At 43.3% G+C, this 25,849-nt stretch overlaps 1 protein-coding gene across 3 annotated transcripts in view; it reads left to right on the top strand.

The window, feature by feature from the left end:
* Positions 1-1,266: 1,266 nt before the first annotated feature.
* Positions 1,267-25,849, top strand: part of TNK2 (tyrosine kinase non receptor 2) — a 1,226,346-nt gene continuing 1,201,763 nt past the window's right edge. Inside the window, exon 1 of one of the 3 annotated variants that reach the window (XM_044070286.1) lies at positions 1,267-1,860. In XM_044070286.1, the coding sequence (XP_043926221.1) occupies positions 1,798-1,860 (63 nt within the window). In that variant the 5' untranslated portion in view covers positions 1,267-1,797. The remainder of the gene's footprint in view (positions 1,861-25,849) is intronic. The other 2 variants (XM_044070284.1, XM_044070285.1) reach the window with 2 other exon arrangements.

Genomic DNA, 25,849 nt, shown 5'->3' with positions numbered 1-25,849 from the left:
AAGCTCTGTTGTGTTTTTTGTATACCATTTCCATTTTGTGTAAATTGTTTTGTTATGTAGAGGAAGGTATGATGATTCCACATCAGAGCTGAAGGAGCAGTGTTGCCCAAAAGGAACTTAAGAACCAGGTCTTTGAAAAATTTACGGACAGACTAGCTCTTTCACTTTTGTTTCTATGTTTTTAAACAAACTGTTTATAGGTTGGTTTAATTCATAAGCCCATTTTTATGGTGCCACTTTTATGTAATCCTATTATTGTATAAATTATGAATGTGATTTCCAGTCAGATGGTCCTCTTTCAGTAAGTAACACATCTCTTTGTTGGGTGGGAGGGATATTATCTAAATTATTGCATTCCTGAATTTGGAATGTTGATCAACATTCCATCTGGAATGCTTCTTTGTCTAGTAGCAGGCAGTGGGCACATATTGTTAAGTAACATTTCTAGTTCTATTATAGGAGAGCTCCATAACATGAGTGGGTGATTCACAGTCATTTGGAAAGTATTCATTACATGAAAAGAACACTAAAAGAAAGTGAATAAGTATATGCTGTTATGTTCCATACTGTATGTTATAATGTGGCTATTTCTGGCTGTTTATCTTAGCTATATTTTTCTTCACTTGTGGGATCTAAAAAAAGCAAAATCAGTTTGAAAAGGGCTCTATTTCCTCAGGAGTAATAGGGAAGTGTAAAGATGCCTAGTTAACAAATACAGATAAAGACAGTACTTAACTAGTTGAGGGTGTGTGTATGAGTGAGAGAAAAAAAGTGAGGCTGCTTAAATCCCAGCAAAGGGGCCCACAGGAAATGAACTCTCTGTCCTGCAGTTAAATCTGACCTTTTGGCTGCTGATCAAATAGTCTCTCATCTCTATACCATAGACTTTCTGTTTTACCAGCAGACCTAGGCAGGCACTGGGACCAAGGGCATTGAAGTATGAACTGCTGAGGAGATAGGCATGGAAAAAGTTAGCTCTTTGTTTGTTGAATCAGAAAATTATATCGCATTTACTGTATAGTTAACAAAATCTATCACATAGCCCAGGAGTATAGTTCTTTGCTGGAGGGTGATTTACGTTTACAGCAAAAAGTTGACAGTAAGATATCAAAACCCTGCTGACCAAAGCAGTGTTTAATTTTTTTGTTTCTGGCACCAGCAAGTGGACTTGTTTGAAAACAAAGCAGTGCTTTTCGTGCCTTGAGGGAGTCCCTATGGAAGTAAAAACAGCTGCAAAACGTAACAGACTAGAACATTCTTTACTAGCAGTAAACATCCAGCTTATGTTAAAAAATGGATTTTCTTGAAATCAGCGTCCGCAGACTGGATTGTGAAGCAGTGAAGATTTATGCTGTGTTGCGGCTGTAATACTGCCAAATTATGAATTCTCTCACCAGTCTTAATTTCCCATTTGGAAAATGACAAATATTCTTGGAGCTGGTAAAACTAAAGTGACAACTTTGTTTTCCAGCTCTGTACATGGAAAAGGCAACTGTGATTTTGTTACTGGGTAGCTGCACACAAAACCTCTATGTCTGGGGAATCAGGCATTTCAGCAAATGTTTAAAGAAGTATTAATAGTTCAGCCTGTGGTCATTAAACTTTTTTTTGGTATTCTCATTCCCATACAGCTTGGATTGAGAAAATAGAGAGTATTCCTGTTGTCAGATCAGGACTGGAGTTTTTGGAAGTTAAGCATCGACCAGCTTTAATTACCAACATAACAAGCAGAGCTGCAGTTGTATGCAGTTACTACTGTTTTAATTTGGAGTTTAAAAAATACCAGCACAAAACAAGATGTACCACTTTAGACAGCTCAGGAGAGCTTTCCCTTTTCTTGCTTACTTCAGCGTGTACAGAGTAAGTGCCTGTTACTATTGAAAATATTTTAATGTGTCATAACTTGCAGGAATGAAAACTCTAAAATAGAGTGTGTGTGCCTGTGTGTATCTGTGTGTGTGCGTATGTGTGTGTTTTAGTTAATATGTTAAAAGTATACTATATTTTATTATACATATTTTTGTTTGCCTTTATACACACACACACAGACACACATACTGTGTATGTATATCCATATTGCATGTATAAACTTTTGATATTAGGGCTGTAAGAAAGTAATATATCCCTTTTATTGTTTCACATTATTACAACACAAACATCACTGTATTCTACACAACAATCCCCCCATGTAAGCTGCCTATTTTGCCAAGAAACCAAATACCCTGCTTTTAGTGTTTGTTTTGTGGAAAAAGTTGAGAGGGCTAAGTAAGGATGCATGTGTGTACCTCAGACCGATTGTAGTGGAATAAGTGGAATAAAGACAAAGTGACAGGTGCATTGTCTCCCTAATTTGCATTTGCATGTATATGTGTACACTTACCTACATACATATGTGAACATAACCATATAGGGACGATGGATACCTCTGTAGGTGTGTCTTTGTGTGTGCTTATATCTATGTGTTAGTATGTATATTTTACATTTTCTAGCACACACAGTAGAAATATGTAAGTACACAAGTTTTGTTAAAAGATGAAAATGAAAGTAGCCCTCTTGGCTTTGTGCAATTAATTCCAAAAGTATTTACACTTTTTACACAGTACCTTTAATGCAGCATTATCAGTTCTTCAAAGTAATTCTACCAGTTTTGGTTTTTACACAGGCTTAGTTCCATTAACAATCAGGCTGTAGGTATAGTCCACAGCTGCAGGCCTCTTTCCAGCTCAGAACAAACCCTTCACCTGCTCTTCCTTCAGGCCGTATCCATCATAAGTCCCGAATGGGCCACCTGACTCCAAGAGCCCCAAGTTTTCAGATGGAGCTCCAGCTGTACCCCACAATAATCTATGCACTTGAGGAACTACTTTCCTTGTCTGCTGTTTCTAGGCAGTAGCCCTTTAACATTACACAAATAGGTAATTAGTGTCTCATTATTAGTTATTCTAATGCAGGCAATTGTTGAACAAGTAATTGTGAGAATTTAAAGACACAAAACATATTTAAAGGCATATTCCTCATTTTAAACGCACAAAATTTAGAATGTGTTCCTAAACTCTGAGTAGGAGTAGTCTTCTTCACCTAGACTAGCACTTTCTTTACTACTGCTGTGATGATGACAGGTATTGCAAGCTATGCCAGGAGAAGTAGGGCAATGGATGTGTAGCATATGCCAGCACAGCTATCTGGAATTTTTTAAAGAATTGTATGTCATTTGTATATCAAACTGATTTGTACAGATACTTGTGTTGAAAAACGCATTTGTAAAGCTGCTTGTGTTAATAAAGTATCAACAGTGTGCCCTGCTGGATAGAAAAAGAGATATACATGAATTATTCTAACTATTTCAATGTATATGTCTTAACAGAGGATACTAGAAGAGAAGAGGTTAATCTCAAACTTTAAAAATAGTAAGAAATCAAATTACTGGGCCTAGATCATAAAGATGTTATCTCATAGTTTTGAATGAAGCCAGAGACGCAATGTCTGTAAGAAGCATGGTTTGTTAGTCTCTGTAGGGAGAGTAGAAGTATTAAAATTGTTTTACAGATTCCAGATGCTGCAATAAACTAGCAAAACACTATATATATATATATATATATATATATATATATATATATATATATATATATGGATCCCCTTCACTACACCGACATGCCACAACGCCGACACACAAAACACCGACACCAAAAGACCGACAACACACAATATCGACAATACACACAACCATACATGCACTAACCTTAACCCAAACCCTAACCCTAAGGTCTGACACAACCGCACACTTACCCTACCCGCACCCTAACTCACTTAGCCCACCCCTAAACCTACAGTCCGTCACTATCGCACACACCCTACCTGCACCCTAACCCTAACTCACTTAACCCACCCTTAAACATATAGTCCGTCACTATCACACACTTACCCTACCCGCATCCTAACCCTAACTCACTTAACCCGCCCCTAAAACTACAGTCCCTCACTATCGCACACTTACCTGTCCGCTCCCTAACACTAAATCCCCTCACTCTATCGCACACTTACCGAGTCCGTCGGGTTCTCACCTTGTCGGTCATCTGAGTCGTCGGTCTTCTCGTCTCCTTCTGTAGAGTGTCGGTCTTCTAGCGTTTCGGTGAAGTGAAGGGGATCCATATATATATATATATATATATATATATATATATATATATATATACACACACACACACACACACACACACACACACACACACACACACACACACACATTGGGAGGGTGGCCTAATGGTTAAGGTGTTTGCCTTACAAACACAAGGTGCAGGGTTCAAGTCTCACAAGGGATAATTGGCTAAGCTTAAAATGGCTCACAAGGGCAGTTAGCTTAGTACTAATCTATGAACCTATATATATATATATATATATATATATATATATATATATATATATATATATAGTAACACATATATGCTAAATCCTGGCAGCTTCTAGCCAAGGGAAGTAGAATGGGAACCAGAAATCAGATGACCAAACATATGTGATGTATTTCATCACTAAAATTATGTTTTCTCATACTAGATGAGACTGAAGTCTCAGAGCAGTCTGTTTTTGTAACCTGACAGATAAGGATCTCTCACCAACTTCATCATGCCTTGCTCTAGTAAGTGAACTAGGGAATGGTAATTCTTTAGATCTGTCATAAAGGTATAGTGAGATTAGTTAAGTACTGTTTTTCTGTATCTGTGTGAATCTATGTGAATCTATTCATCTGTTATTTTAATATTTCCTGTGATTGAAACTCTGTTTATTGTAAGTAGATATTTAGTATGTTCTTGTTCTTTTATTATTTATTATTAAATATATTTAAACTTGTCATTGTGGCTGGTCCTTTTTAGAATATTTTAAACATTGAGAGTAGTTGTATCTATTTGGTGAGTCTGTGGCTACCCCTGAAAGCCTTACTCCATTGGTTGAACATTAATTTCACTCAGTATAATTGGGTACCCTTGTAAGAAACTAAGAGTAGCTGGCTTTAGAGTATCTGGTGGCAGTGTATCTACCTTATGGTATGGGTACAAGGAGGCATAGCTAGTAAGTCTGTGCCAACCTTTCCTGTGTGTGTGTATGTACGCGCATATCAAATCTCCAAGAGAGTGTGTTTGTCAGCTGCTTGTAGTAGGGACACAAAACACTAGCTTCAGAGAGAGAATGGTGGAGGACTGCAGGACTCAACTCTACAGCTGTGCCAGTGAGGAGTCGTATTAGGGATCTGGAGAGAGAATTCCAGACCCCAGACTGTGTGTGTTCCCTGTGTGCTCTTAAGGGAAATTGTACATGATGCAGAGAGCTGTGTCTAGAAATACTGTATCTAGTTTTGTTCTAAGTGAACATCCCTCTCCAGTGTCAGTGGTGAGGATTCAGGCTCCTTGATTACTAGCACAGAGAGGCAACGTCACAGTACTACAGTACATTTATACTAAAAATTCAGTGTGACATTAGCTTATTATAGGTTCATAGGTTGGTACTAGGCTATCGGCCCTAGGGCCTATACAAGCCTAGCCACAACAATTCCCTGGCTATTTCTTCCCACACTATTTACTTCCTTGGACCCCTGTCTAGCAGGGCGACTGACGTGATCCCCAGGATGAATTTCCTTTCTCCCATCCAGTCATCAAGGTTCCTTTTGAAGATGGCCAAAGAGGCGCTGTGCTTGACATGTATGGGCAGTCTATTCCAGAGTCTGGGGAGTCTCTGGATCAGGAACCTATCCCTCCAGCATGTTTTGTTTATTGTGACAAGGTTTAGATCCCTGGAGCGTGTGGCTGTGAGGAATTGGGATTTCTTTAAGTGCAGCATGTCCAACAGCTCTGGGTTTGACATGGCCTTGTATGTTACGCAGAGATCGCCTTGGAGTAGACGATATGCAACAGAGTATAGCTGGAGTTTTTTTAAGGCGGTCAGCATAGGGCATCTGCTTTAGGCCTGTGATTCTTTTAGTGAGGTATTTCTGCGGCTTTTCCAGTTGTTGCAGATGTCTTGAGAGGTACATACCAAATGGGGCATTGTATTCTATAACCGGTCTAATGAGGGATGAGTACAGTGGAAAAATGACCTCCTTTTTTTGGATGAAAAGCCCTTAGTGATGAGGTGTGCCACATAGAAGATTTCCTGACTGTTGTGGCGATGTGGTTATTGAAGGTGAGACCACTGTCCACCTGTGCCCCTAAGTCTCTTATCACACTTTCGGTGTTTACTGTGCTGCCACGTATGTGATAATTAATGGGTACATGTTTTTTTCCCAAAGGGGATAACTATACATTTCTTGGCATGGAGCTTGAGCCCATGGCTCTGGCACCAAGCATCTGTTTCTGTAAGGCCCTGTTGTAGAGTATCGACATCATTTGGGGATTCAGTAATGGCTCCCAGTTTGCAGTCATCTGCGAACTTTGTTAGCCAGAGTCCCTTAGTGTTGGCCTGTACTTCAGAGAAGTAGATGCCAAACAAGAGAGGTCCCAGGACTGAACCCTGAGGTACTCCACTTGTCACTTGTCTGGAGCTGGATTTGGAGTCAGCTGCTTTTACAGTGTGGGTTCTGTCAGTAAGCCGGTTGGCAACCCATCGAGTGACGTAGGGATTAATGCTCAGCTTAATAAGTTTGTCTATGAAGATAGTGTCAAAGGTCTTGGCAAGGTCCAGATAGGCTGTGTGGACTGCCTTACCCTCGTCCACGGCTCTGGAAACTGATTCGAAGAAGTCAGTCAAGTTCAGGAGACAAGATCGGCCCTTCACGAACCCAAACTGGGTGGGGCCAATGTCTTTGTTTATAAGTTCCATGGCCTTGCAGATCAGGCTCGTCAGACTGATGGGGCGGTACTTCCTGGGATCCAAAGTGGATCCCCCCCTTGTGGAGTGGGTTAACTGTAGCTGTGCGCCACTCAGTGGGCATGAAACCTGAGGTGAGGGTATGATTAAACATGACACTTAGGTGAGGTGCCAGTTCATTTTGTAGTTCATGTAGTACACAGCCCGGGATGTCATCTGGTCCAATGAATGCTGTATTCTTAGCTTTGGAGAGTGCGTTTTTTATCTGTGTGGCCGTTATTACCAGAATTTGGCAATCTTCCGGTATTGAGCTGGACCATTTAGGGGGTGAGAGGGGGGTGAAGTTGGCACTGAATTGATCTGCCAGGATGTTGGCAATATCCGTGGGATCAGTATATTTAATGCCATTCTGTTGTAGCTCAGAGCAGATCTGAGCATTGCCATTTAGATTCTTGACATAGTTATAAAATGCCTTGTGGTTGTCTTTTGAATTTTTGGCAATTTTATTTTCGTAACTCGCTTTGGAGGATTTTATGAGGGAGCTCACCTTCTTACTGACGCTGGTAAGGGAGTTTTTTGCATCCTGGGATTTTCTTCTTTTCTGCACCAGTTTCTTCCTTTTGTTGTAAAGTTTATGACAGGCAACCACCAGATTGGCTTCCTTTTTTTGGAGGAAAGTATCTTATTTCTGTTTGGGATGGCACGATTCATGCATGAGTGGATGTGCTATTACAGTGCCTTAGTGTAGGATTCAGCAGTCAAACTTTCAGTTCCTGTCTGCATGGGTGTCATGAGGTTTGTAACTTCTGACTTAAGTAGCATGAAGTTGGCTTTGGAGAAGTTTTTTATGTCGGTTTCCTTACTGGGGGGGTGGGGGTGGGATGTGGATGTTAAGGGTGATTAACTTATGGTCTGACCTGACCAACAATGGGATGACCATAGGTGTGGAGCATCGATTTCCCATGTTGGTAATGACCAGGTCTAGGATATTGGAGCCCCTGTTGGTTAGTTGATCCAGGGCATTGGAATTTATGAATTCCAAGAACTGTTGTGCAAAGGTGTTGGTACACGAGTAGTTTTCCCAGTTAATGGCAGGGTAGTTGAAATCACCCAGTATTAGGGTGTTTGTTTGTATATTAATGTTTTCCAATATGTTTAGAAAGGTGTAGTGAGAATCTTGGGGCATGGTGGGGGATCTGTAGCAAGCTACAATTTGGATTGCAGTCTTACCTAGTGTTAGTTGCACCTGGAGAATTTCAAACGCATTGTGTTGGGCAACTAACCTGGTGGTGTGGATATCCTTGGGTGAATATGGACACTCCTCCACCTTTAGTGTTTCGATCCTGGTTTGGTGGCCGAAAAGTGTGGTAAGAGTTGTAGCCTGGTATTGCAGGGGTGTTCTCTGAAGCCTTGAACCAGGTTTCAGTTACTGCAAATATATCGATGTTCCCCATTTTTAGGAGTGCCTCGAGAGAGAGTGCATTTTGAGGTTTAGACTTCTAGCATTGGGGAGCATTGCCTTCAGATTTTGCATGCTTGTACGTGTTATGGTGGTGGTTTTGTCCTTTGAACTTTGCCTAAAACAGGCACTATAGGGGTGGCAAGAGCCTTGGCCAGCAACCTGAATCCCAGGGGCGACAGGTGCAGGCCATCTCTGGCAAAGCATCGTGGTCTGTCGGTCATGTAGTCCCAGGCAGACAGATACTGGATCCCCTTTTTATGACACCAGAAACTTGGCCAATTGTTGAAGTCAATCATTTAGCCCTTATATTGTGCTGTCATTCTGGGCGAAGGCAGGATGCTACTCAGGGCTAGGGTCATACCTGCCTGGGCCACATGATCCAAAAGCTCTTCCATGTCTCTTTTCATGTAGCCCAGGGAGGTACGTCTCAAGTCATTCACTCCAACAGGGACAATGACAGAGTCATATTTGTACTTGTGAAGTGACTTCAGTGCATGAGTTATGTGGCGGATCCTCGCACCCGACAGGCAGCTCATTGTAATTTTCTCCTTGTTCAGCCTGGTGAGTGGGACATTAGTGTGCCTGACTATAGAGTCCGTGTTAGGTACGTTGTCTTGCCTTAGGGGCTGTTGCTCAGTGGGACACTGGTGTTGTGAGGTATGTGACACTTTGGTTGTGATTGGTGTTTGTTTGCGTTTCAGCTGCGGAGGTCCTTGTTGCTTGGGCAGGTTACAGTTAAGGGCCTCTGCATATGTGGATTTAGTGTTGCTATGTGTGGGTGTTGGTGGTGTGAGTTTAAAAGGGCTTTGTGTTGCTTGAGGTGTAGTGCGGGTGTTAACCTTCTCCTCTTGACTGTCTAGCACAATCTTGGGTGGAGAGAGCTTTGCTTCCAGTTTGGCTATGTAAGTGCATCTGTCACAGGTTGTAGTATTGGGTGGTAGGAGGAGAGAGTTGTCTGTGTACATGAGGCAATTGCTGCATTGCCCCAGTATGCCCAGATTCACCAGCTGGACAGGAGAAATCAACGGAAGCTGACCCTTGGACATGCTTGGTTTGGTGCTTTTTTTGAAAAGTACAGGAGCTGTTTTCCCTTACCTTAGCAAGGTACTTTGCAATTATAGGCTGTTTAGTGCCTATGATTAATTTCTCCTTATTAATGAGGAGAGTTGCGTGCTTGTATCAGTTTAAGGCTTCCTAGTGCTTTCCAGCAGGTATTAGAGCAAGTGCTAGTCACAGGGATGCTTAAAGGTAAGATGGAAAAAAAATGGTTTATCCTTAACATTGCAGTGTGCACTAGAGAAGTTAGATGTGAAGGTAGGTAACTTAAGTTTTACATGTCTAAAAAGTTAAGTTTTAGTGGCGAGTCACTATTTTTAAAACAGCGAGATAGATTGAAAGAGGGTGATCACTTTTATATTCCGGTACTATGGAATACAGTATAATGGCCAATAAATTTAAATAGTTGAAGGGGAGTGATTTCACAAAATGATAATTTTGTGCTTACTCACACAAGCCAGTGAAAGCAGAGAGGAAATGAGATATATGGTCAAATTAACATAAGATGCAAGCAGCTAGAAAGACAGTGGTATTTTCTGCCTGACTCACAAGAGACAGAGCTGTGGTGTCTTTTGACGTTTTAATATGCAGTTAAAAGCAGAACACAAGCAAAACACAAGGTAAGGAAAACAAATCACAGCACTCAAAAATATAAAAAGGCATTAAACTAATATAAAATACAACAAATAAAAAACAAACCAACCTTACCCTCACAGCAAATTGTAGCAGAGTCTGGGTGAGCCTTTCCAATATTGATTTGTTTTTCTGTCTGTTCAGTATAAATAACTTCCTGTTCCGACTCGTTTGTTTCCCTGTTTTCCTTTCTATTTTTGGTTGTGTTTTTTTTTTTAGTCTTGCATGTAATACTGGTACCTAAATCTTTGATATCATGCCAGATGGATAATGTGGTGATTCACAGCTGGGTCTCTTATCCTCCTAAAGGAGGAATGGAGGATGCTCTTTATTTCGTAGGATCTTAGTGGATGTTTAGCTGTTGTCACTCAGTGAAAAATGTGCTAGCTTTCTGTCCTTCGAGATGTTGCCGGTTAATAAAATTACCTCCTTGTAAAAACATGTTAAGCGATAGTTTCCTAACAATACATGTGAGAGCTTGAGTCTAGGTCAGTGGGAACTTGCCAGGACTGCAATCCAAAAGGTTAGGAAAGTCATTGTTTAAAATATGTTCAGTAACCAAGTCAATCAACAGCCACAGGGATACATCACAGACTTAAGAACAGTCAGTTTACATATTAAAATATTCATTGTACATTGTTTCTTTTAATCATACCTAAGTTAAGCTTAGCCATATATTAAATTGCCTTAGAGCCTCAAGTGTCAGCTAGAGAGCCACAGCTGCAGTCTTGTTGCCTAGAAGTGTTGGTTTATCAAGGTGTGTTTGCTGTAGTTTTCTTGATGTATGAAAGCTTATAATTGTTTTTGCCTGATGAATTCTATGTTTGGATAAACTCAGGTTGGTAAGTAAGGGACCCTTTATGATGTCAAAATTTTCTCCATTAACAAGCTGAACTTGGCCCCACAGAAATAACTGCCATTGGTAAAATGCACATGCTTGTGGCATCAAACAGAAGGAGCTGGACTTTTGCAAATAATAAATTAAGTCACTGTAGGCTATGGCTGACTTAAGTGTGAATTTTATTTCAGCAGCTAAATAGCCTTACAGTCAGTGGTGCAGGAAGAAAAACCTAGACTAACTAAAAGCACTTCTGAATTCCCTTAGTCAGAATGGAGAAATTTAAATCAAGTAATGTGTTTATGCACATTTATTCCTACTTCTTGAGGTACTCTGCTTCCAAGATTCCAGCCTGATCTGTCAGTCACTCATGACTGACTTATTTAACCAGTCCGAGCATCCCAAATCAGTTCTGTGAGAAGCATCTGATTTCCAGCAGCAGTAATGTGTTGTCTTGTGAGCAGTAACCAACTTGGGTTGTTTAGCCTTTGAAGGAGTTGCAGAGCAGTGCTAGTCACACCTCAGCTACCAGATCACCAAGTCTGATATATTAACTTAAATGAATAGAAAAAGATGGAGTCATATTTTATTTTTTATGTGCCAGTGTACTTAGCATCAAACTGCCGACTCTTCTGTATGCATTCCTGGCACTGTCCCATTCAGAATACAGAATGTGCATCACAGCAAACAGAACTACATTAAAATGTGGCAAGCTGTTTATTTTTCTTTTTTTGGACATTCCTTGACATTGAACCTGTGGGAATTGTGTGGAGGATCTAAACCACGTGATGACATATAATTAAATGCAGAGAAAGGAAATCGATAGTCAACAATTATGGTGAGTTCTGACAGAAGTGTTATGCCCATATAACCACAGTCCGATTTAGATGTATTTATTTATTTTTATTTATTTATACATTTTTAAGTAGCTAAGTGCACTGGTCAACAGACCCTTTTCAGGCACCACCTGTGCCAGTTGACAAAGAAATATTATATCATTATGCTATGAAAGTAACAAAGCAAGTAGTAAAGTAGCAAAGAAAATACAGTGGGAAAATGACATTGGCATAATGCAAACCATATATGTGTTAAAGAACCATACTTATATATTTGATTTGTTGTCCAGAGTAGAGTGCTAATCTCAATTAAACATTTTTAGACTCTGCATGAAGTATACAACCAAAAGAGAAAACTGCAAACAAAAGTATACAGCAAGCAAAAATAAGCATTTTAGATTTACTCTAATTACAAGATATTTAAAGCAGAAACACTAGAAAATGACAGTATGAAATTGCAATATCGCTTCAAATTATTTACTGTTAGTCGAAAGAGAGTATGTGCGTTATAGGTAAGATGAATAGGTGGTATAAGTAGAGGAAGGGTGATCCAGCAAAAATAAAAAGGCGAGCAAGCAGTTGAAGATGCTGAGAGAAAAGTGGATTTACCTGATATAGTATTCTTACCACAGGATGTGTAGCACACCTCTCCTGCCAGTTCTCCTTTATGCAGCTGTGAAAGTTCTTCTCCTTAACTTCAAAATATATTTAAGGTGAGATTCCAGAGGTGCAACTACACCCTTAAAGCTGGGGTCTTAAGTTTGATCTGTTCATCTGTCTATGTATGATTTGTAAGTTAAGCAGTTAATCAGGAAATTCCATCTCGGCAGAGCCATTTTCACTGGAGGACTGAGAAGAAAAGTTACGCTTATAAAATACAGTTCAAAAACAGACCATTCACAGTTTTTGACTTGCAAGCATTACTGAGAAGCAAGTTGGCAAGGGACAGCTTAGAATAAAACGATTACAATGAGATAGTATGCAAGAACACTTTTACATCTAACTTACATACCAGCTGTAGTAACTTTATAGAGATGAGCAGTGTACAGCTGATCATTTGTAAAGGTTGTTCTGTTCTTCTTTTTTCCCCACCTGGCAACCCTGGCTGCTGTGCAGCTAGTCTGTGGTTGTATTATCAATGTTTTTTTTTTTTAATTTCACACTCTCGCTACTCTCTTAGTTGAACTATTTCATTCTCCTACCTTTTCCATAAATGAGCTGGGTTTTGCCTCCTTTGTTAATATTTTGGTCTGTTAACACTTCTTGTCTCTGATATCCTCCTTCCAGCTTCTCATCTTTTCTGAATGGCCTGGCCTACCTTGCATTATGTGCTGTAACAGCCTTCTCCTAACCACGTCTGGTCAACTGAGACATGCTGGCAAAATAGTTGTGTTGCTGTGACTGGTAATGATAACCAATGAGCTTTGTATTTTTGACTTACTGTTGTAACAAGAAAAGGGAAACACCAGCCTAGACCTCCCAAGATCCCATCGTTATCTATATTTGCTTCATTGTAAAAGTATGTAATGATAACCCTATAACCCCATTCTCCCTTGTTTCCCAGCAATCTTAGATGTGTAATGTTTCCTGCATTTTACAGCAGTGTAATAATAGCCAAAAGCTCATTTTTTGTTCTGTTTAAATTAAAATATGTCTAAGTGTTCTTATTTCGTTATTTTAAGAACATTTGCTGTTTTATATGTAATAAATGTTACAGTTTACTAAGTGACTTAAGTGCCCATATTTGGCTGTGTTTTGAAAATAGTTTGAAATGTATTCTAGGTAGTATGCAATCTGTGCTCATCCCAGTCAACACCAGTGGTGGATATGATAACCAAAAAGTACAGAATTTCTGATGTAAGCAGATATAAAATATGTAAGCAAAGCCCTGAGTGTAGTTAACTCCAAACATACAGTCCAGTTGTATAGTATCAATCTGAAATACCTAAATGCTGACAGTATTGGGCAGGATTCATGAAGGCTTGCACGGAGTCTAAGAGTAGTGTAAGACTCCGTGCAGCCTTCGCGATCCAGGAACAGCCCTAAAGTCCGTGTAAGAGACCAGCTAAAACGTCTCTTACACGGAGTGGGCGTGGATATGCTAATCACCTCACTTGCAGCCGAAAGGCATGCAAATGAGGTAGATTAGCGATCCACGAAGCCCAAAGCAGCCCATGTAAGAGCCGTTTTAGCTGCAGAAATGTACTCAGTTGACAACTGAGTACGTTTCTGCAAAAATCACAATGGAGCCATGTCAGCTCCAAATAAAGGGTGCATATGTGTCAGGCAGCATGCCAATGGCATTGGCAAGGTACCCCGATGCAAATATGAAAAATAAATATTTTTTTTTTTCGCCGATGTTTAAACGGAGTGCAGCCCCACGCAAACGGGTTGCGCTGTATAAAACATAAAAATGAAGGTTATAAACCCACAAATGTGGGTTTTATGCAATACATGGATTTACAATGCAGGGCCCAGCAGACCAAAAACAACATGGCCACCGTTTAGTGGTTGCTAAGGGGGGAAGCTGAGTCTAAGACATGTAACTAAGCATTAGTAGGCAATCTGATGTAAATGAGTGTTAGGATACTGAATTCCACTGTCACATAGCAAATGAGCACATTCTGAGTAGTGTAAGAGATACATAAGGGGGAGGAATAGAGTAGGAGATAGGTGACATCACAGGGGGGAATGGTAGAAAGAAATGCAGTTAATTGGAGGTCAGTGTTACATGACAGATGTCAGACACATATCATGGAAAGAGGAGTGCCACAACATAAGCATGGGAAAGTCAAGAAATGGAAGGTGTACACTGTTGCCTACACCAAAGTTTCTTGCTGGGCGTGCATGCACATGTGTGCGCGCCTTGAAGCGTGAGTAGGGCAGTGTGCGCGTGTGTAAGGCAGACCGAGCATGTGGGAGCCTGTTGGCAGACTTGTAAGGCTGTTTGCGCTGGTGTGTGTGCGTTTTAACCCGGATAAGCAGATTCTGAACCGTGTAAGCATGTGTGCGTGTGTGTAAGCCACTGTGAGCGTGTTTCTGCTGGTATGCGCGTTGCTCCCCCCTGAGGAAACAGAAAGGAAAAAGGAAGCAACAGAATTAGTAGGAAGCTAGCAGGGAATACTGCTGGAGCTAGCAGGTGAAAACAATTAGAAGCAGGCAATTACGCAGGCAGAATAGTAGCTCAGCCAAGCACTTAAAACCCTGCAAACAGCAGTGCAGGATGTTTCCCTCAAGAGACACTGCAAGACAGGAGTAAGCTATTAGAAGTGAAAACTGAAAAAGCTGAACTCAGAGCAGAAATGCTAGGGGCTGCCATAGCTGTCATAAGGAGACATAGGCGACTTGCTGAGGGTGGTGACAATGCAGATGGTGCCAGACAACCCACAGTGAGGAGACGGAGAAGAGTGTACAGGCCCAGGGTCACCTACCATGGGTTACATGAGCTGGAGATAGTAGAGAGCTATAGAGTGGACAGAGACCTCCTGCAGCAAATTGTCGAGCTGTGCAGGCCACGCCTCACACACAGAACCAACAGAGGGGAACCCATCCCAGTGGAAACCAAGGTATGTGTTGGCTTAAGAATACTACCAACAGGTACCTTCCAGAGACCAACTGGTGATATGATGGGGATATCACAAGCATCAGCCTCCAGGGTACTGCACCAGTTCCTGGATGCCATGTCAGCACATGTCGATGACCATGTATATTTCCCCAATGCCCGTGAGGTATTGGCCAGCAATATGCGTTTCTTCCAGAAAATAGCGGAATACCCTGAGGTAGTGGGTGCAATAGACTGCACGCACATACGCATCAAAGCACCAGCCGGTGAGCGGGGTAGGGCCTACATTAACCACAAGGGCTTCCCCTCCATCAACTGCCAGGTCGTGTGTGATGCCCAGGGCATAATAATGAATATGTGTCCTGGCTGCCGTGGGAGCTACCATGATTCCCATATCTGGCATTTGACGCAGCTGTACCAGACATTTGCCAATGGGGACATCCCACATGGACACCTAGTGGGGGATGCAGGTTATGCACTGGAGCCGTGGCTGATGACACCCATCAGAAACGCACACACACCTGAACAGGAACGCCATAATGAGACACACGCACAAACACGTAATGTAATAGAGCGTGTGTTTGGGCTGCTGAAGTCACGGTTCCGGTGTCTGGACACATCTGGTGGAGACTTGCAGTACTCACCAACTACATGTACCCAAATTGTCATGGTATGTGCCATGCTACATAATATGATCTTGCGAAAACAGCTGCAGCAGGACCAGCATAGGGCCGGGCCAAACAGCCCCCCACCATTGCCAAGGCCATCACAGGCAGAGCGTGACTCGGAGGAGGAACAACCTGAGCCTGCCCCAGTAGGCAGAAGGAGGCGTGCCCAGTATGCCCTGGCCTTGGCAAAGAGGCAACGCATAGCACATACACTGGCTCAGTAGGAACCCTGGGAATGATACCCCTCTCTGACTCACTCATGTAATAACAGGGATGCCTAAAATGACATGACCTGCTCACAAACATGTACAGGGAGTGTAATATGTGCATCCGACAGAGGCAGCCCTGCAGCACCACCTGAGGCATGAATGCCATGTGCTAAGCAATGTAACACCATATAGTATATGCACACTTGAGGACCCTGACTAACATCCTACCCTCACCAAGCATGATGCCACAATATGACGAGATGATAAATTGCAATAATTGGCTGAAGTATTGCAGTTAGTCAAAGGGAATCCAATGTGTGCCAGCCTGGGATGACATGCTGAGCATGACATGATGCTCCACCTGCTAGGGCTGGCATGCACCTATCTGTGCAGGCCGTATGGATACTGGCAAAGGCTGTTGTTACCCACAGCGTGCCCTGAATAGGTAAGGCTCAAAACGCAAACCCACCTCCATAGGTATCACAAGGGATAATAAACTAGATGTAATGCTACCCAATGCCAGAAGTCTAAACAGCAAGATGCATGCAGTCTAAACTCACCCAGTATGGAGAATGTTGATATCTGTGCTGTAACAGAAAACTGGGTTAAGGCTCACAACAGCACCCTAACACTACCAGGTTACACCTCATACTGTGCTGTACAGCCTCAAAACATGGAACAAGCTACAAAAGGAGGGTGACTAGCAATAATTGTCAAGGATAACCACACCCTCATGTTGGTACCACAACAAGAAGCAGCATGGACTAGCCATGGTCAAGTAACAGTGACTAAAACTGCCTCCCAGTTTATAGCCTGCTACAGACTACCGTCCCAACACCAGGAACTGCACCTGGCCTATGTTGGAATACATGAATATATCAAGTCCTCCAAACCACATTATATTGGGTGACTGAAAATACCCAGACATAGACTGGGAGCATTATACTAGCTCCAACACTGTGGGACAAAAGTTCCTAGAATCCATAAACCAAAATGCCCAGGAACAACGTACCACTCCCACAAGAGGGGTAAGCATACTGGATGTGATAATCAGCAACATGGGTACTGGATGGCAAGATGAGAAGTGTATCCCTCACTGGTAAGACCAGACCATAGAGTAATCACACTGGATATACACATCCTGACCACAGTCCCTGGCCAGAAAACCACAGTGAAAAACATGTGTAAAGCAAAAGTTGCACTCCTCCAAACTGATGTGGAATCCATTAAAGGCCCTGTGCAGGTGCAAAATATGGGCCACACCTCAGAACCTGTTATACAGGCATTCCATGAACACTGCCAGGAATGCTTGGATTATGCAATCCTAAATTAAAACAAGACACAATGCCATACACGCAGGCATCTGGCATGGTGGACTCCAGCCATTACCAAACCATGCAAGAGAATGAGGAAGCTACTACATGACAGAGCAAACATAAAAAGGGAATTAATCACTGATCAGTAGTATGGCAATAAAATATGTCCACGCATACAGTCCACTAAGGCCAGCTACAAAAACTTGAATCTGTGAGTCTTGAAGCAATGTTACACCTGCCCCAAGTACACAGACAACCCTCAACTCCCCCCAAAAAATACAAATATATGTGAGAGATGCAACCATTTATCCAAACCGGAGGCTGAGCTCCCTCAACTCAGTACTGTCAAAAGTAGTCAGGAGGAGAAGGTAACCACGCACACCACAAACCCAGTCCCACATAGACCTATCACAACTGCAAACCAAAGACAAACACAGAAAAACATTCCCGGAGGCCCTAATTACAAACACACCACACCAACAGAGGCCTCCAAAGCAGACACCCAAGCAACCACAACCTCCAAACATAGCACATGCAACACATAGTACACAAAGCTGGTGTGCCAAACAGTCACAGGCCAGAAGGAGAAACAACATGCCTGATACAGTTGTAATAGGTGACTCCATAGTGAGACACGCTGCTGTCCTGCTCACCAGACTGAACAAGGGAAAGGGTACAGTAAGCTGCCTGTAGGCTGCTACAATACGCCACATAACACAAGTACGCAGGTCACCCCAAAGCAAGTAGAAATATGATGCAGTCCTAATTCATGCTGGTGTAAATGACCTGAGATGTACCTCCCCGGACTACATGAAAAGAGACATAGATGAGCCCTCCGATTATGTAGTTCAGGCTGGTATGACACTGACCGTTTGCAGCATCCTGCCCTCACCAAGAATGATGCCACAGTACAAACACAGAATGATCAGCTTTAACAAGTGGCACAATTACTGGTGTCATTCCAAGGGGATCCAATGTCTGTCTGCTTGGGATGTCATGCTTGACAAGCCACGCTGCTGTTCCAGGGATGGCTTGCACCTGTTACCCCTGGGTGTCTGGATATTGGATAAGGCTTTTGCCACCTCCATAGAGCCTTCCGTAGGCAAGGCTGAAAAGACTAAACCACCACCCTAGAAAACATAAGTGGAAAGAAACATAAGGGTAATGCTGACCAATGCCAGACATGTAAACCTCAATATGCATGCTCCCGAGGCCCTCCCCAGTATGGAGAACATCGATGTCTGTGCAGTGACAGAAACCTGCTGCAAGCCTCCTGATAGCACACCAGCACTACCAGGTTATACCACATATCATGCGTTATGGCCCCAAAACTTGGACCAAAACATAAAAGGAGGGTGAGTATCCATATTCAGCACAGATACCCATACGTCCAGGTAACTGACAATGCACAAAGCATCGGAGTCCACCCATGTGCAACTGACCGTAGGCAAGATTGCTGTGCAGTCTGTAGCATGCTACAGACCACACTCTCACACACAGGAACCCCACCCAGCCGTCCTGAAGACACTGGACAGTATGACTGTCCCACCAAATGCCAAACAAGGTACTCACAAATTACCACATAGGTGGTAAACCATTATGTATGGAAGGAGTAATCAGGGACCTAGGGATACAAGTGGACAGTAACCTGTTATGTGACACTCACATTGCCAATGTGGCTAGGAAGACTGTCTATATTGGACACCGTATCATGAAAGGATTCACATCTACGTCAACAGAGGTCATTGTGCCCCTATACTGTTCTCTTATCAGACCCATAATCTAGTACAATGCCTCATTTGGGATGTACCTTACCTGACACCTGCAGCAGTTAGAAAGACCTCAAAGGTACCTCACCAAGAGGATAAAGGGTCTCAAATATATGTCATATGCTGCCTGGCTATAGACACCCCAGCTGAATGCAGTCACATACTGCCTACACAGAGGCGTTGTATGTCTGTTGTACAAGGCCATGTCCAACACAGGAGTAATGGACATGCTCCACCCCAGAAAACTCAAAGCCATCGGAGCTGTGAGAGATGTCAACCTCAACACATAATGAAATAGGATGTGCTGGAGGGACAGATACATAACCCAGAGGCTCCCCACACCCTAGAACAGAATCCCACTCCATGTTAGGCAGAGCCCCTCACTGACGCTCTTCAACAGGAATCTTGCCAAGTGGATGGATGATCGTAGATGTACACTGGGGGTCTTCACTGTGTCACGTCCAGACAGAGGCACAGTAAAGTAAATCAGAAATGGCCATAATATTCACATAGCCACACCCACTCTGGCTAGGCTTATAAATGCCCTAGGGTGGATAGCCTAGTATGAACCTATGAAGATATAAATTGTACAGGACACTAAGGATAATCACAAGGCTTTCTCAACTGATGGTAGGAACAGTGTTGGGAATTCACAGATATGCTCTGAATCACACAAATATTACAAACAACATACCAAACACACACACATATTGCCAACATACAACCTGACAGGTGCAGTGCAAACCCCCCCCCCCCCCCCAGAATGCAAAATATCTATCCCAGCAGACTGCTGGCCCCCTGACATTGCAGATGCTGAGGTAACAGCCAGCATCTACAAAGCAAAGCACACAGCAGCAATGGTATGAGATGGTGTCCTGGGCTGAGTCCAACATGGACTCCAAGAAGAATGGAATGCCAAATCACACTACTGCTCAATGTCAGCCTTACCACAGGATATGTACCCAAAGAGCAGTGTACAACAACAGTGGTCCTTCTCAACAAAGGTGTTGCCTGAATGGATACTGCAAACTACCACCCCAGAATCCTGAGAAGCTTGGTCTGCACAGCTACGGAAAGGATCAGCATGTACCACAGACATAAAGATATTGGGGACCTACTGACACCGGACCCTACCCAGTGTGGCTTTAAGTGCAGATCCTGCCTCTTAAACATGTTTGACTCATTTGAAACAGTCATTAAGGTCGTTGATGAGGGCAATGTGGTCCACACAGCGTAGCTGGACCTTGTAAAGGCTTCCATACAATACCCTACGTGTTCATTATAGATATGCTCACCAGCTTAAATATAAACCCCTATGTCAGTAGAGGGGTTGCAAACCAGACCAAGGACAGAACTGACATGGTCAGACATGCTGCAGCCATGTCAGACTACAAACCAGATATAACTGGCATCCCACAAGGCTTGGTCCTGGGACCTCCCTTGTTTAGTATATATGTCCCATAGGTACAGGCCAACATGGAAGGACTGTGTCTGAACATTGCAGAGGACTACAAACTGCCCACCATGTCTGACCCTCCAGCTGACACAAGCATCCCACAAAAGGGCCACATAGAAACAGACAACTGGTGCCATAGCCATGTCAGCAAGCGAAGTGCAGAAAAGTGTATAGTCAACCCCTGTGGATATACAGTAAGTGGCCACCAATTACCACATAGGTGTTAACCCATTACGTACTTAACGTGTAATGAGAGACCTGGGGACACAAGGTGATAGATATCCTGCATTGGACAAACATGTGGCTGTAGTGTTTACAGAAACATACCATATACCCACCTAATCATGAAGGTTGTCAGATCTAGATAAGGGGAGGTCATTGTGGCTCTGCAGTCATCATTCATCAGCGTTACAATTGACTTCAATAGCCCCTGTGGGATGTACCTCAGCAGACACCTCCATCAACTGTAAAGTCCCCAAAAGTACCTCACCAGGAGTATCAAAGAGCTTGAACAGATGCCATGTGTTGCCTGATTAAACAAACTGCAGCTCCACATACTGCCATACTGCCCACCCAGAGGCAAGCTGTGCCTGATGTGTAAAGCCGTGTCCAAGCTGGAATCAATGAACATGCTGCACCTTGTACAATCTGAATGGCAGTGAGCTATGCACATGAGAGACCTGAACCCCAGCACTGACATACATAGGACAAGCTGTACTGCATGATCCATAACACAGAAGCCACCCCCACTCATGAGTAAACTCCCAGTACAGGTTAGCCAGAGTGTCACTCATTGATTCTTCTCAAGAGGAATCTTGATGAGTGAATGGGAGATGGTAGGTTTACCCTGGGTATCACTGTTATGTCACAGGTAGACGGAGGCACAGTATACTAACCATGACATATGTCATGGCAAACTCCACTTACAATGTGTGCCGAAGGACAAACACACTCTCCGACTAGCATTAGAAATGGCCTAGGGCACATCGCTAGTGTTTGCCAATGTACACCTATGTTGCGGAATACACTACCAATATTGGACAAGTCTGGTTTAAATAGTTCATATCTGAACATAATAAAACATGGTCAGATGTGCACAACTGGCCCCTAACCAGGCTGTTGTGCTCACTATGGAAATGTAAAGCAGTGATAGGACTAAAGCCCAGGATACTGCCCACCACAGTGAAAGTACTGAACCAGTACACTATACGGTACTACAGTGTTAGGTCAGTATGAAAGGATGTTGACAACTGTATGCAAAGTATCCCATGCAAACCCTGCAGGCACAGTATAATCCTGTTGTGTTCAGACACAAAGCAGTTGGACAGTAACTACACAACATGACACACAACACACAACCATAAACAGGAGATATTGTTGAAGTTCACACTCATCCACAAATGTGGTGGGCTGCAGAGTTCAACATATGGAAAGCTCATACTGGGCATGCTCGCACACTTTGATAAATGAGACATATGTGAGACAACATGCCATGGGAAGGCTGAATTGGGCATGCTCACACACTTGGGCCAAATCTCAGTTTAGCAGTTGGCCATACATATCTGGTATTTGTACGTGTTATTCCAGGAACCAACCACATTACAGCAATCTGCCCAGTGCACACAGTTAAATGACTACAGGGACATACGTGATATAGTGGATCCCTCCCATATTCAAACATCTTCCACAGATACACAAGTTGTTCATACAAACAGGGAATGCTATGGCATTAAAGACCTGCAAACAGTCTATCAGCAACAAATAATGTGCATCTGACAATTAAACATATGGGTGTAGAGGTCAACACTAGGCTGTTTGCCCTAGGGAATGACAGCTTAGCCAGAGTGTGCTTGGCGTCTGCCTCCCCAGTACAGTAGGCTACTGTGCCACTGTAAAGTAGGTCACATAAGGCACCGTGTGAGGCTAGTGTGCTGTGCCTCTGTCAAGCAGGGACACAGTGGAGATCCCAGGGTTTGAATTTGCTAAGCCACATCCATGTTGTTGGTCTGTGCTGGAAAAGGGTTGCTGAGGACCTCTAACAGTAAGTGGGCGTCAATAACAGACTGAGGGGAGCCTTATCTGCATTGTCTGGACAATATCACTGTCAACACTGTGTCGTGATGATTATGAGGGATTGAAGTGTCATGCCGGTACTGTTTAGAGATGTCCTCCCTCTGTGGGCTACTGCTCTGCAATGTATTAGCTCACTCTGTCTGTTGGACAGCTCATATATGGCTGGTGTACACCTGACAGGTGTCCTGTTGTGGAGCAGTCATGGGTATATTTGGGATAGCATGATCAATGCAAACCTTCCACATGCTCATAGAATGCAATTGTCAAGGATTATGCAGAGTGGCTTGTATACTCCCCCAGCATGGGTCCTTTGAAGTCTTCCACCCCAGTCTTCACAAGTGTAAAGTCTGCTTTTGATAAATACACTTTGTTTGCAGTGACAACCTTGTCTGGGGGTGGGGATGGGATATGGATGTCCAGGGAAAGGTGAGTATGGTCAGATATCAACAATGGTGGTCTACCTCTGGTGTGGAACAGTGAGTACCCATGTTGCAGATGGTCAGGTGCAATATGTATTCCCCCTTGTGGCTGTGGTGAGTGGTTCTGCCATAGCACATGGACTCAAAAATTGTAGTGGCTGTAGGGTAATATTGTAGAGGCCTGAGTAGTTCCCACACACAATATGCCTGTACCTGACATTAACAACTGGAATGGTGTATGTGAACACCTGCATATCTTGGCACTGTTCCCAGGGAAGTAAAGTATGTGTCCTGGATGTGGGAGGGGTGGTCTGGACTGGTTGTGTTGTGTGTTACAGGTCCTGTGGTCACGAAGCATGGTATAGAACATAACCTGCCAGTGCGATGTACATATCTGACCCTGAAGTAGGTGGCTGCAAATGCATATATATGCTATCCTCCACCTGACGGGTAGTACTAGATGTACATACCTCTGTAGAAATAATGATGTCAGCACCCTATAAATACTGCAGGTACATATTAGATGCCCAGTAATTCGGATAGTGCGCTCTACTAATGCATCTCCCTCAAGTGTCATAATATAGTTAGGTAGGGGTTTGAATCCTGCAAATGCTCAGTGTGTGTGTGTGTGTGTCTGTGTGTGGGTGAGCGGGGTTGGTGTGTGTGCAAGTCTGTGTGAGGGAAATGTCCCTTTTGGCAACCGGGAAAACATACTACAGGATGCACATTCCCCTTTCTAAACACTGATGATGTCAGCACACTATAAGTACAGCAGGAGAAGGGAAACCTCCCAGTAATGCGAATAGCACGCTCTGCTAATGCGTCCGTCTCGTGTGTCATACATAACATAGTTAGGTAGGGGTTTGAATCCTGCAAATGCTCAGTGTGTGTGGAGGGGGGTTAGTGTGTGTGCAATTCTGTATGAAAGAAACGTCCCTTTTGGCAACTAAGAGAACACACTACAGGATGCACATTCCCCTTTCTAAACATTGATGATGTCAGCACCCTATAAGTACAGCAGGAGAAGGGAAGCCTCCCAGTAATGCGAATAATGCGCTCTGCTAATGCGTCCGTCTCGAGTGTCATAACATAGTTAGGTAGGGGTTTGAATCCTGCAAATGCTCAGTGTGTGTGGAGGGGGTTAGTGTGTGTGCAATTCTGTATGAAAGAAATGTCCCTTTTGGCAACTAGGAGAACACACTACAGGATGCACTTTCCCCTTTCTAAACACTGATGATGTCAGCACCCTATAAGTACAGCAGGAGAAGGGAAGCCTCCCAGTAATGCGAATAGCGCGCTCTGCTAATGTGTCCGTCTTGAGTGTCATAACATAGTTAGGTAGGGGGGGTTGAATCCTGCAAATGGCAAGTGTGTGTGTGGGGGGGTGGAAGTAGGGTGTGTGCAATTACATGTGTGAGAGAACTGACCCTTTTGCCAACCAGTACAACACACCAGCTGCTGCATATTCCAATCTCTACACAGAGATGATGTCAGCACCCTACAAGTACAGCGGAAGAGGGCAAATCTCCCAGTAATGCAAATAGCACGCTCTGCTACTGCGTCTCTCACTACTGTCATAGCACAGTTAGTTATGGCTTTGAATTCCACACATGCCACGTATGTTTTTGTCACACACAATGCCCATGTGTGTGGGTTGTTGTTCACAATAATGCATGACATCGATTAAACCAGTAATGGCAATGGACACAGATGATGTATGTGTGTGCCAAATACACACATGTACCTGTGACCTTCAATAGTTCCCATGTCTGACGCCTGTCACATGTGAATACTTGGTATTTGCACTGGATAACATTATGACTGTGGTCTTCTGTGCGGGTGCTGCATGTGGTATGTGTATATACAATGTGAGATGTATATGGTATCATCCTAGCAGCGAGGGATACACATCTGGTCTGGGGCATATAGTCTACATGTTGTTGATGAACAGGTGCTGCATGTTTTCACCTGTTGTGGGAGTGGTAACAAGTTGTTCCATAGCAATGCAGTGACTACATGCTATGAACCTTTCAGCTTGGGTGTTGTAGCTACAGTAATTCATTAGCATTCAGTAATACGTCAGCATTCCTGGTGAGGGTATGATGCCAGCCAAGGTCAGGGTCATACCAGCCTGTGCCACATGCTCAGAGAGCCCTTCCATGTTCCCTATCATGTAGTCCAGGGAGGTACATCACAGGTCAGCCATAGTGGCATGGACAATGACCGAGTCATATGTGTCCATGCCTCTGACTGACCTGTATGCTTGTGTTATGTGGTGGACCATAGTGCCCCACGGGCATATCACTGTGACCTTCACCTTGTCCAGCCTGGTGAGCGTGACCTCACTGTACCAGACAATAAAGGTACCTAACACAACTGTAGCAGGTGTGTTGTCTAGCCATACAGGCTGCGACTGTTTGGCACACAGGATTTGTGTGCTATGTGTTGCACGTGCTGTGTTCTGGCATAACGTATGCCTGTGTGCCAGCTGCAGAGGTGTCTGCTGCTCAGGCAGGATGCTATTCTTAGGCTCCACGAATGGCCCAGTGTGTTCACGTGTTAGTATTGCTATCAGTGTAGGTCTGCATCAGACTGGTATTGTAGTCACTGTAGTATTTCATGCCACCTGACAGGTTATGCCAGTACTGGGTTCAGAGTGCTTAGTCCCCAGTTTGGCTATGTGGTTGCATCCCATACATGTGTTGTACGTCCATGTGTAGGGGAGAGGGTTGACTGTGTACATGTGGCAGCTGTGAC

The sequence above is a fragment of the Protopterus annectens genome, chromosome 4.part1 (assembly GCF_019279795.1).
Source record: "Protopterus annectens isolate FY-2018-M chromosome 4.part1, PAN1.0, whole genome shotgun sequence".
Taxonomy (NCBI): domain Eukaryota; kingdom Metazoa; phylum Chordata; order Ceratodontiformes; family Protopteridae; genus Protopterus; species Protopterus annectens.
Note: the sequence above shows the minus strand (reverse complement) of the source record. Positions and strands in the feature narration are given on the sequence as shown.